Raw genomic sequence first — 12,804 nt, 5'->3', positions numbered from 1 at the left:
ACTTCTTAATGTTGAGCGCATAGCGAGGAAATTGTTAGTACCAGCTTTATAATTTTCGGTATGACTCGGCCGATGTTCGAACCCGCGACCTATCGCTTCCGAAGCGAACGCTCTAACCTCTAGGCCACCGGAGCGGTTTTGATATGTTTTGTATTATGAACCGGAGGCCTAAAGTACGGACGAAACAATCTGTTCTGTTTTGTTCTTATTTGAAACTGGGTGCACATTGTTTATCGACGGTTTGCATAGATATTTAAACAAGCAAAGATTGAGGCTATGTTAATTTATTTTGGTAGCACAGCTTATAATGCAAACTGTTATCAGTAAACTGTACTTACTTAAATAAGCACTTGTCTGAAACGAGGCTAAACACTATGTAAATCATCCCGGTATAAACTTCCTGGTCACAATCAAGAGCAAGAAGGATCGACATTTTAGAAGGCATGTAAGGGTATATGGTCCGACTTTAGACTTACTATCTGTCATATACCATTGACAAACAGGAACAAAGTTCAATTACTAGAGTGTTTAACAAAGGGTTTTGCTTTCTTCGTTGCTAGGATTAACGACTGAGCCTACACAGCAATTTACCCTTGGTGAGGTAAGAATCCATGCAGAACCATATTTGCATTTCAAGGCAGTTCATGAGAAAATATCCTACATCTACAAGTATGATAGGTCAATGCCAATATTCTGGTAAATTATATTAATATCCAAGACATGCCACATGCTGGGTTCTGTATTACACAAGCACAGGAGCCTTATTTCAAAACGAAAGTAGATCGGGCGTTCATGTTGTGGCCTATTAAGAAGGTCGCTGAGGATTTCCGTATGCAAGCCCAGACATTTCTCATTCTATCAGTGTGTGTGATTTATAATTATTGTATAATTTAGGATTCAGTCATCATACATAATAGGTATCTAAATAATAATTATATGCACAAAACGCTGACAGTTATGATCTCTCTCTCTCTCTCTCTCTCTCTCTCTCTCTCTCTCGTGACTGTCAACGGATTTTAAGGCATCCTTTCTAGATTTGCCAAAACAAAAAACAACAAATTTTAAATCAGTGGTTTTAAGATTGTTGATATTCGGACTGTTTTGGCCTGCTCTGGGCATAATGGTGTTACAAAGAGACACCTTCGTAACACCTTTATGCCTAGCACAGACTAAAACAGAATGTTTCTTCAGTACTAGCTTGTTTTGTAAGCAGCTGTGTCCGTTTCTGCACAATAATGCTCGCACGAATGTAAGTAGACTGGTAAGTAGGTAAGTGGATAGACTAGTAGGTAAGTAAGTTAGTAGGTAAGCAGCCAGTTAGATATTTGAATTTGCCTTTTATAATAGTAGAATAATCTTTCTTCTTAAACTTTCTTTTCCTTCTCCAAAACCTGACCTACGTAGGATCCGTACTCGTAAAGGCCGATGTAAGTTATCAACATTAATATTCAGTATGTTATGTTATGGATATAAAATGAAAGAAAATAAATACGTTATCTTCCGTTTTGCTTGCTTGCATCTCTTCATTTAACTTGACTGATTTCTGGCGCGCGCGCACGCGAGAGAGAGAGAGAGAGAGAGAGAGTTTGCCTGTGAATGTGTTTTGGATTTTAACGCATCTTTAACAGGTTTTCAGTCATATCGCTACGATGTCTGCAGTGTGGCAGTTTATATGTCTGGGACACATCCATCATGTCGGAGACATGTAGAATAATGTCTCGCCCAGTCACATTATCCTGACATCAGGCCGATCAGACCTAACACTAAGCTCTTAATGCTGAGCACCTAGTGAGGCAGCTGTTAGTACCATTTTTATAAGTCTTTGGTATAACTCGACTGGGGTTCGAACCCGCTACCTCCCGCATCCGTAGCGGACGCTCTAACCACTTAGGCCACCGGTGTGTGAGTGTGATTTGGATTTTTAACATTGCTTTAACAATTTTTCAGTCATATCGCTACGATATCTGCAGTGTGACAGTTTATAGTGATATTTAGCACTGGGGCATCATGCCGCAGACATGTAGCATGATGTCCCACCCAGTCACATTATCCTGACACCAGGCCGACCAGTCCTAACACTAACCTCTTAATACTGAGCGCCAAGCGAGGCAGCTGTTAGTACCATTTTTGTAAGTCTTCGGTATGACTCGGCTGAGGATCGAACCCACGACCTCCCGCATCCGAGGCGGACGCTCTAACCACTAGGCCACCGGAGCGGTTTAGGCCACCGGAGAGGTCTGAAAGAGAGACACAGAGAGAGAGAGGTAGCAAACAAAATTAATAAGAAAATTTTTTAGACATCTATTTTATAAATGGCTTTCAACAGTTGGGGGCATATATTACAAACTGTATTCCCGTCGATTACTGGAATATTGAGAATTTGGAGTTTCGTATTTCAATGATATGTACAAAGGAATAGGACTTGCCAAAGTATAATTAAGTTTTAATACTGAAGTGTCGTTATATACTTTCTTCTGTTTTGATATAACAAGATATATATATATATATATATATATATATATATATATATATATATATATATATATATATATATATATAAGTGTGTGTGTGTCTTGCTGCTATAAAGAGTAAAGATGAAATCCTTTGTGTCTTTTCTAATCAATTTTTATTTTTTAAAGTGCATGACATAGTGATGATGAATTCGTCGGATTCGACGTAAATGGAATCAACACAATGTTAGTATTTCTCGCAATATTAAACTTTTTGTTCAAGCGAATGTTTCTGGAGCAGGCCAAAGTTATAGCTTTCGTGCGGGCTAGTATTAAAGTTCTAGGCCAAGTAAATCTTGTGCACACACCACTATTAAAGTTTATGTGCAGCCCAATATTAAAGCTTTTGTGCAGGCTGATGTTAAATGTATTGTGTAGGCCAATGTTGTAGCATTTGTACAGGCCAGTGATAAAGTCGTTGTTGCATACCATTGTTAAAGATTGTGCAAAGCCTGGTGTTACAGCTTTTGTGAATTCCAATGTTTAAGGTTGTGTGCAGGCTATTGTTAAATTCTATCTTGCAGCTGAATATTAAACACTTGGTTTCAGTTCCGTTTTCAAGCTTTCGTGTAGGCCACTGTAAAAGGTTTTGCGCAGGCTAATGTTAAGCTCTCTCGCCCAAGCCATTGTTAAAGGTTTTGTGCACGCCAATGATAAAAACAATGTTAACATTTTTGTGCAGGCCAGTGGTTTAGCATTTGTGACAGGCCAACGTTAAAGTTCTTAAGCAAGACAATGTTATATTTTTATGCAGGCCAATGTCAAAGTTTGTGAAAGCCCTACCCATAATTCAGAAAAAGGTGAGACACAACCTTCGCCAGAACACTGTCTCATGATTTTAGTCTTGTTTTTGTTTTTTCTTTTAGAAAATGCAGTCGAAGAAGGAAAAGATTATCGTAGCTGCAATTGACTTTGGAACAACCTACAGTGGATATGCCTTCTCATTCAAGCATGAATATGAAAAGGATCCAACTAAAGTCAGCACAAACCAAGCATGGAATTCCGGAAATCTTTTGTCTTTTAAACAACCAACGTGCGTCCTGTGTAATCCAAAACGTGAATTTGACAGTTTTGGGTATGAGGCCGAAAATAAGTACTCAGCACTAGCTGAAGATAAGGAACACAACAACTGGTACTTTTTCCGACGATTCAAAATGGTGCTGCACGAGAAGCAGGTAATAAAATATTGCGGCAACAGTATGCATAATTTTCAGATTTTAAATATGTATAAAATGTAAAATGCGTTTTATCTCCTAAAGTCTACAGGATGAAATGAAAGTGAAATATGTGCCGATTCTCTCTGTCAATCTGTAAATGAGAAAGCCGAAAGGAAGAGCATTATATATATATATATATATATATATATATATATATATATATATATATATATATATATATATATAGAGAGAGAGAGAGAGAGAGAGAGAGAGAGAGAGAGAGAGAGAGAGAGATGTTGCGGTAGTGCAATCTGCAAACTACTTTCTTGCACAAAGTAATAAAAGTAATCTTATTCACTCCTACAATCAATACACCATTTTAATATTTTTTATTAAGGAGATTGTGGGGTATGCATTATACAATATTTATGTAAAATGCATTGTTTTTTCTTTATATTAAAAGATAAAAAGAGGGATTGAGATAGAAGACGATAAGGGATTAAAGATGTCAGCAATAAAAGTTTTTGGACTCGCAATCCGTTTTCTGAAGGACCACTTGCTAAAGACGCTAGAAACAAGGGGTACGGGTCTAAAGGCGGACGATATTCATTGGATACTTACTGTTCCAGCTATCTGGACGGACTCTGCCAAACAGTTTATGCGAGAAGCAGCAAATGAGGTAGCGTCATATTTATATTAATTAATTATTAATTAACCATGTATTTGTTGACCAATTTATCCGTATTAGTCTTTATAGTTTTATTTTCTAATTATTGCTTCTTTATTTCACTTACAGTGCCTGAAAGAATCTGAAATTTAGCAAAATCCGTTATGAATCATTATGATTGCTTTGAATGATATCATACATTTATATACGAATGCCGTAGTCAAAAGCGTGACAAAATATAAGCTAAGGAGATAGACGATTGCTTCCGATACATTTCGCATGACAACATTTCGTCAGGAAGAAGTTTTATTTTTCGTCTGTTGGCAGGAAGAAAATCAGCTGTGTATCCAACGGCAACATTACAGGAAATCTGACAAATAATACATATATTTTAATATTAATATAATATTTTAAAAAATTGTTTACGTCAAATATAAAATTTAGTTTTCAAAGTATCAATCTTGCAGGTAAATATGAAAATAATTTCAGCATACACTGGGACTTCAGTATATTTACCTTTTATTTCATTTAGATAAAACAACAAAAGAATCAGAATCTCAGTAATAAGATAAATGAAATATCTAAACTGCGATAATTATTCTGAATTTACAGTATTCACGAACGTTTTAAGCATTACAAAAAATCTCTTAAGATGTTCACTGTACTCGGTAGTGGTCATATGTCCGCAAAAAGAACATCAACAATCCATGTCATATCGAGAGTTTCAAAAACCCATATCACTGAAAAGTTATTTCTAATGTGGTCATCTTCTCTATTAGTAGTACTTCTTTAAAATAACTATAAATGAAAATAATATTCATTTCATAACATTCTCTTACGTAAAGTATTCAGATGTATAGCTAAAAATACGTCGAAGTGCCTGAAGGAATATGAAATTCCACCGACAAGATTTCTAGCATGGGCAAATTTGATGACAAGAAATGCATGGTCATAGATCTAGGAGGTAAAATGTTGTGATGTTTGTTTCATAGATTTTAAAACAAACTGTATCAGCATTCGAATATTCCGCGTCACTACACAGGACTGTCTCATTTTTAGCTTCAAAATGTGAACAGACGACAACCAGAGTAAAAACATTCTCGATCTTCAAGTTTTTAAAGTAGTACCGAGGATATCAGCTGTTTATTACTTTTAACCAAGGAGCCAAAAACTGTACGTCTCTTAAGATAACCCAAGCGTTTAATTAAATAATCCACCTAAGATGTCTTCACACTTTACTCGGGGATCACGCAGAGCGATTCTTGTTCTTTTTCGTGTGTGTGTGTGTTACTTGGATTTTTAACGTAGCTTTAACAATTTTTCAGTCATATCACTACGATGTCTGCAGTGTGGCAGTTTATAGTTATGTCTAGCACTTGGGCATCATGTCCCAGACATGTAGTATGTTGTCCCACCCAGGCATATTATCCTGACACCAGGCCGACCAGTCCTAACACTAACTTCGTAACCTCGAACCCACGACCTTCCGCATTCGAGGTGGAAGCTCTAAACACGAGGCCACCGGAGCGGTGTTCATTTTCGTCTCTTGAGAATTATTTTATATTTCTATTAAACTACTTTACCTCTCTCATAGCCTACCCCCAGGGGCTGCATTAAATTCCAAGATCAGGGTGTACATGTACGGACAGCTTCAATCTCTCATGCCTTAAAGCCCCTTTCTTAAACGAGATAAAAAGAGTTGTGCCTGATTAAGAATGTAAAACAACCGACATTCTAAAACAAAAAACCATGGTGATAATAAATGCTAAGCTGCATAATTGAACTCTTTCTCATAAAACAGGCTGGTATAGATGGGGGTCTGCTGACTATAGCCCTGGAACCCGAGGCCGCCGCCATGTTTTGTCAGCTGCTTTCCACCGACAAGCTTTCTAGCATGGGCAAATTTGATGACAAGAAATACATGGTCATAGATCTAGGAGGTAAAATGTTGTGATGTTTGTTTCATAGGTTTTAAAACAAACTGTATCAAATCAAAATCAAAATCATAAGAAACAACATAACTGTTACATTGGAATGAAATTTGTAAAATTCAATTCATGTTGGTTAAGCTCCATATTGTTTTAACTCAGCTTATACATGCATTGTCGGAGCCACAGGCCCCAGTCTTCAATGTTCTTTTATCTCCTGTGATTAGATATCTTCGTTTCTCACGAGGATGCATAAAAAAGTATCATCAGTAACTCAATGTTGCTATCTCCTGCAAATCAATGAAAGTGTCTGTTTTATCGATCAAAATGACTGTTTGGAAAACTTTGATTGGTTCATTTTAACAGCGTGCAAAGGTCATGTAGGTCAAAACTCAATGACTGGTTAAGGAAGTTTGTGCATATTCTTGAGAAACGATGTAATCTTACCAAAGCCAGCCACAGGCGATTACGGACCGTAGAAAATTGGCGCCCATGGCTTGTTTGATGCTTGTACCTGCTGCTGAACTGTTTATCAGTAAAAATGTTTGTGAACGTGTGTTATCTTCATACGTACATCATAACCGTACATGTATTCAAAACATAACAAGTTCCATTGTTTGAACTGCCATATAATCGTTTTATTCTTGAACAGCTACATTAAGAGCTTTACTCACTTTACATCAATATAATCATTCTATCAACTTAGTATGTATTATTTTCTAGGTGGAACGGCAGACATCACTGTCCACGAGAAGCAACCCGATGGAACAATAAAAGAGGTCCACAAAGCCAGTGGTGGAGCATGGGGTGGCACTAAAGTAGATGAGGAATTTAACCAAATGATAATTAAAATTATCGGAGCCCCGACATTTAAAAAATTTTGCGATGAAAACAAGGCTGATCACATGGATTTGCTTCGAGAGCTCGAATATAAAAAACGAAGCATTCAAACAGACAAAAATGAAAAGATTAACGTAAAGATACCAGTAGCTATTAAAGAAACCTATGAAAAGAAAAGCGGGGAGAAAATAGAAGATGCGATAGCGCAATCCCCTTATGGAAAAAAAATTGAATGGAAAGGAGATAAGATGCGATTGGATGCTGATCTGTTTAGAAGCCTGTTCCAAAACTCAATCAAAAACATTACTGAACATATAGCAAATCTCCTTCAAAAACCAGGCGTAAAGGGAATCTCAACATTGCTAATGGTGGGCGGTTTCTCTGAATGCCAGCTTATTCAAGACGCTATTAGGAAGGCTTTCCCCACAGCTAAAATCATCATACCCAGTGAAGCTGGGTTAGTAGTTTTGAAAGGCGCTGTAATATTTGGGCACAAGCCTCAGATCATCACATCTAGAATAGCCAAATATACTTATGGTATTAATATTTCGCCTCCATTCGATCCCAAAAAACACCCACAAAACAAGAAAGTTTCAGTTGGAGGGAATGATCGATGCAAAGATGTGTTTAAGAAATATATCGAAGTTGGTGAATCCGTCAAAATTGGTGAAGCCAGAACTGGCAAGCATGTCACCATCAAATCGAATCAAAAAGAAATGCTGCTAAAGATCTATGCAAGCCCCGATAAGAACCCTATGTTTGTTACAGAGCCCAACTGCGAAATGTTAGGTCGGGTCGGGGTCAAGTTACCAGACACAACTGACAACATCCGGGTCGATGTCAAGATGATGTTTGGTGAAACCGAATTGATGGTTGAAGCAGAAGAGGAAACACTAAAAGCGAAATTTGTTGCCTACTTTGACTTCCTGTAGTACCATAACATTAATTCAGAAGATGTATTAGCAAATAATGTAATACTGTTAAATTGTTTAAACGTTTCTTATGGTATCACGGTACCAATTGTTTTTCCATATACCTCAATGCTAATGTTTTGTGAAATAAATATACTTTGTGTCCTACCTGGGCATGCATGTCACACACTGTCATATAGAACAATGCTAGACTGTCAATTTGACAATGACATAACCAGGTACTCCATTGCATTTAAGAGAGATAACTCTACTGGAACTAGACAGGGGTAAGAGTTATCTAGTCACAACAAGCACATTTTCAGCCATGTGTACCATATTTTAAAAAAATCATAAAAAATACAACATATGATCTAGACAGAAATTAACACAAACTCACATGTTGCCAAGAGGCTCAACTTTCTTTTAAGCCAAACAGAAAGTACAACTCTTACATAATGCACCAATCACAGCTAGTGTTGTTCTTTAATTCTGAATGCAATGTTCCATACACCTTAAGCTCCGCCCACCTGGACTTGCGCAATTGGTACCGTTATACCTTATAAGTTTTAACCATAAATATATGACAGACGATGGGGAAGAAACATTCCAGAGGTATGACAAAACCATAAAAAACATCTGTTGTTGTATGATCTGAAATTTAGCTTTGACTTTTGATCAGGTCAAAAATGAGAAGTATTCATAAGTTTTTACTTGGTATTGTAAAGCCTTACTAAGATTAATTCCTAAGAAGATTTGGTATTGACATTTCATTGTTACATTTCTTTTATACAATGAAAGAAAGCTCTAAGCGTGTCAGGAGTAATGCACATTTTTTTTTCCTAAATGTGTCATGTTATTCAGAATGTCCCTTCAAAGAATTAGCATGTTCCAAGAACTGGGGACGATATTTGCTTAGGGATATATAAGAAAATTGTCAAAGCGAAACATGATACCTAAAGTGTGTACAAAGTAAATGAAAAGGAGCAAGAACTTGGAGCAATGAAGGTAATATAATAAATGTTTCTGAGTTTTGACTTTTAACACAGGTTCAAGTTTCATGATTAGAAAGTTGCAAGACCAACATAAATGTGCGTGTATGTGTGTGACTCTGAGTTTTACCTTAGATTGAAAAAAAAATTCACCTGAATCCCTCAAATGTCTGGAGTGTGGCAGTTCATCGTGATATCTAGTACTGGGGCATTATGCCGAGGACATGTAGCATCAACTCCCACCCAGTCATATTGTCCTGACACCAGGCCAACAACACTTAAAACCAACATCTTAAAACTGAGCGCCAGGCGAGGTAGCTGCTAGTACCATTTTTATGTCCTAATTATTACTCGACTGGGGTTTGAATCTACGACCTTCCACATCCGAGGCAGAGGCTCTAACCACTTAGACCACCGAAGCGGTCGACCAACATAAATCTCCAAGACTGACTGATGTAGCAATCACCTAACATTTGTTGGTGATGATCAAAATAATTATTGAAATTCATATTTCCAATTAATTTACTTGTTTACCGAAATCATTTACTTTGAACCTCAATAAATGGCATGGATTATTAAACTTTTAATAAAACATTACATCCAATTAATTTTGTCACCACTGCAATGCTCGACATGAATCTGTTGTATACTTACCATGAAATATGAGAAAGGTAGAAAAAATATGTTGTGTTTAACAAATAATTTACGGAACAAAGATCACAGTTCATCTATTACCAGCTTTAAAGTTATTGTTGCATACACATAATGACATATATGATGCTTATATGAATATTGTGGGAGACGAATATGAATGAATTCTAGCAAAATATGGTCCGATTCATTACTGTACTTGCAAATCAGTAAAACTATTAAACTGACAATCTAAATTTGGCTCATTGTATAAGGTTGTACCACTTGAAAATACACATGTACTGACTTCATGAAAAGAAAACAGCAATAATAATAATAATAATGGATTATGTACAGAAGATATATCAGCTGTCTTCATCTTTATGCACAAATATTTTCTAAAGAAGAATTTGTCAATTGTCTGTTACTACTTGTGTCCTGTGATACAATAAAACCTGTCAAGCAATCTCTAGTATGAGTAAGCACCTGTCAGTTATGCCCACTGTCATCATGCATGAATCGATTTTAATATAAAAATGCAGTCATGAGTGACCACTTGTAGAACACCACCAGCGACCACTATTTTTAGGCAAAATATGCATTTTGACACTGCAATTATTGAATTGCAAAACCCAAGATAATCACCACTGACCTTTATTTAATCGTTTATAACCTTGGTTGAGAATCTGAAGGCAAAGTGCAGACTGTTCTAAACATGGCTATAAACAACCAACATCACAGAGGCAAGTACTACTGATCTTTATTTAATACACTGTAATAATAATAATAATAATAATAATAATAACTTTATTTCGGACTTCAGTTGATAGACAAATCGAGCTATTTCACACAAGATATGACAAAAAATATGGTATAAATACAAATAATTTGACAATTCAGACAGCACACAGAGCGAAACACTTTTCTTCAAGATTTTATAATTACTACTGGCGAATTTATTTCTAAATGAATACACTCTCTTTCTGAATAAAACTCAAAAGCTATTGACAATATTGTTCACAGACAATCCTGATGCACTACTGCACTTATCATAACCAATTCTAACTCTCAATCCACTGTTGTAACAGAAAAAAATAGACAGAGCGGAGCACAATACAAATTCATACAATAGGATTTGAAAAGGAATATTTTTACATATGGATAAATATTTTACATTTTCTTCATGGAAGATGTCATTTTTGCTTACTTTGTAACAGTTAGGCTCCTTTTGTCCCAGAAAGTCAAACAATTTATGGGCACATTGTTTACATGCCATTTTGTTGCTCTGGTTGTTGTAAACAATGGAGGCTATATTAACTGGAAGCTATTAATCACACAATTCACTTTAAAGAACAGGATGGAGTACCAGACATACAAGTTTTGAAAAGGTAAAAATTTCAAGCTGCTAGTGGATGAGTATATACTGAAAATGAAGTCATCATGAAGCCAAAAAACCTTCATTTTCTTCATGTGCTATATTTCATGCAAACCAGAGGGGTATTGCAGCAGTTGCAAAACTAAACAGCCACATAGGCATATTTCTAAGAAACTGGTCAGCCATAAGTGGTAGATCTGTCAGCATAAATAGTTGCTAAAATTATTTAACGTCTGGAAATGGCAAAGTCAAGTAGTGGCACAGAAAGGCAGCTATACAATATAACTGTAAAAGAAAGGTAAATCATATGTTTCTTATAGCTTCAAAACATAATATCCAGATGACACAAATACAATGGACACTTACAGAAACATAATTTTAATACTTAAACTTCATCACTGTTATTTCACTGCAATTTACAACAAATCAATTAAAGTAATCCTGACAGGATGATTTGGTAGGTTTTGGGATGGAAGCTGGAAAGCATATTTAGGGTCATACAGTATGGCTGGCCAGTCATAGATCCTTGTGTATACAATTTACATAGCTGTAAGCTGCAACTGAGAAAGCAGAAATATGGACACTGAATAGTCATCTATGATCACTTATGATGTCCATTAAGATGTGGTTTTGTGGCATTAATACAAAGCAGCCAGCATATCTGGAAAATGAGGAACCCAAAAGAACACCCGGAAGAACTACCGATCCATAGGAAGCTACTGGCAAGCTTTCTCACATACCCAAATGGTGTCCATTAAACCAATAATTATGTTTAACAATATGTAATGCAAACACTTCTTTTTTCATAACATTGCAAATATTTATGTAAAAGAAATTGGAAGTAATATATTTCCTTTACAAATATACTGAGTTTAAATTTTAAAGCGAATAGTGCAAGCTGAAAATAAATACAATCTTTAAAAAACTTCAATCGGTTGTCTGTACATGTTTAAGATAATCAGAAAATGAGCATAAAGAATGGGGCTGTATCTGATGAAGTTACTTTTATAGTGTCACATTAGAGTTTACACTTTGAAATTTATACAAGTTTTGCAGTAAACCCATTGAAAAAAGTCTATCAATATATTTCACAAATTCATCATAATCCTTGTTTAAAATGATGGAGACATTATTATGTAGCCAAGAAAAATTCTTTGGACATTTTTAATTTAAATGACATATTTATTTCATATAAAGCTTTGAGAAAATTTAAAATCAAGTAACTTGTGTGCAAAAATGTGAAATAAAATTACATTTTGTAAAGAGTGACAAACCTGATTTAAGATTTAATAACATCCTGTTATGAAGCACACAAGCTATGATCAATCCAAAGAAGTGATGCATGGATTGTGAAGGAAGATGTAACTACCTCTCACTTTTGAAAACTACCCTTCTAATATAGTAGTTTCAAATTGAGATTCCTTATACATCTACTATTGAGAGAATTTGTCATGCTATAGCATGGCTATTTATTTATAGCACAAAATAATTTAAGTCAGATTGCCTTTATTGTGGCATACGGTTTAATTCTAGTCTTTGCAGTAAAGCATTATTTGTAGAATGACCTGAACACACTTACTGGGTGTGGAATCAAAACAATTTTAAAAGCTGAAGTAAGGGGTTATTGAAAAAACAAATATGAGACATGATGTCCTGAAAATAGAATTAGTTGAGACAGATGCACAACTATCATACTCAGTTTTCAATTCTGATATTAATTTCAATATTAACTTGTTTTGGCTGGATGTCTCTTAAAGCAGCAGAAGAGTATGTCATTTTATGTTTTCATTCCATGAA

General features: G+C 35.7%; 1 protein-coding gene across 2 annotated transcripts; it reads left to right on the top strand.

Annotated features, from left to right (window-relative positions):
- The first annotated feature begins 382 nt into the window (after positions 1-382).
- LOC149798004 (heat shock 70 kDa protein 12B-like) lies at positions 383-10,104 on the top strand. 2 transcript variants are annotated; one of them, XM_089963091.1, is made up of 5 exons: positions 383-601; positions 3,377-3,685; positions 4,131-4,346; positions 6,136-6,274; positions 6,986-10,104. In XM_089963091.1, exons 2-5 carry the CDS (start codon positions 3,380-3,382, stop codon positions 8,032-8,034), a joined length of 1,710 nt encoding a protein of 569 aa, XP_089819217.1. In that variant the 5' UTR covers positions 383-601; positions 3,377-3,379; the 3' UTR covers positions 8,035-10,104. The 2 variants fall into 2 exon arrangements, with proteins under 2 accessions (XP_089819217.1, XP_089819218.1); XM_089963092.1 differs by lacking the exon at positions 383-601 and adding an exon at positions 2,677-2,696.
- The last annotated feature ends 2,700 nt before the right edge of the window (positions 10,105-12,804 follow it).

This window comes from Sinohyriopsis cumingii, chromosome 6 (genome assembly GCF_028554795.1).
Source record: "Sinohyriopsis cumingii isolate HCF-2022 chromosome 6, ASM2855479v2, whole genome shotgun sequence".
NCBI classification, from domain to species: Eukaryota; Metazoa; Mollusca; class Bivalvia; order Unionida; family Unionidae; genus Sinohyriopsis; species Sinohyriopsis cumingii.
This window is presented reverse-complemented; position numbering and strand designations above follow the sequence as displayed.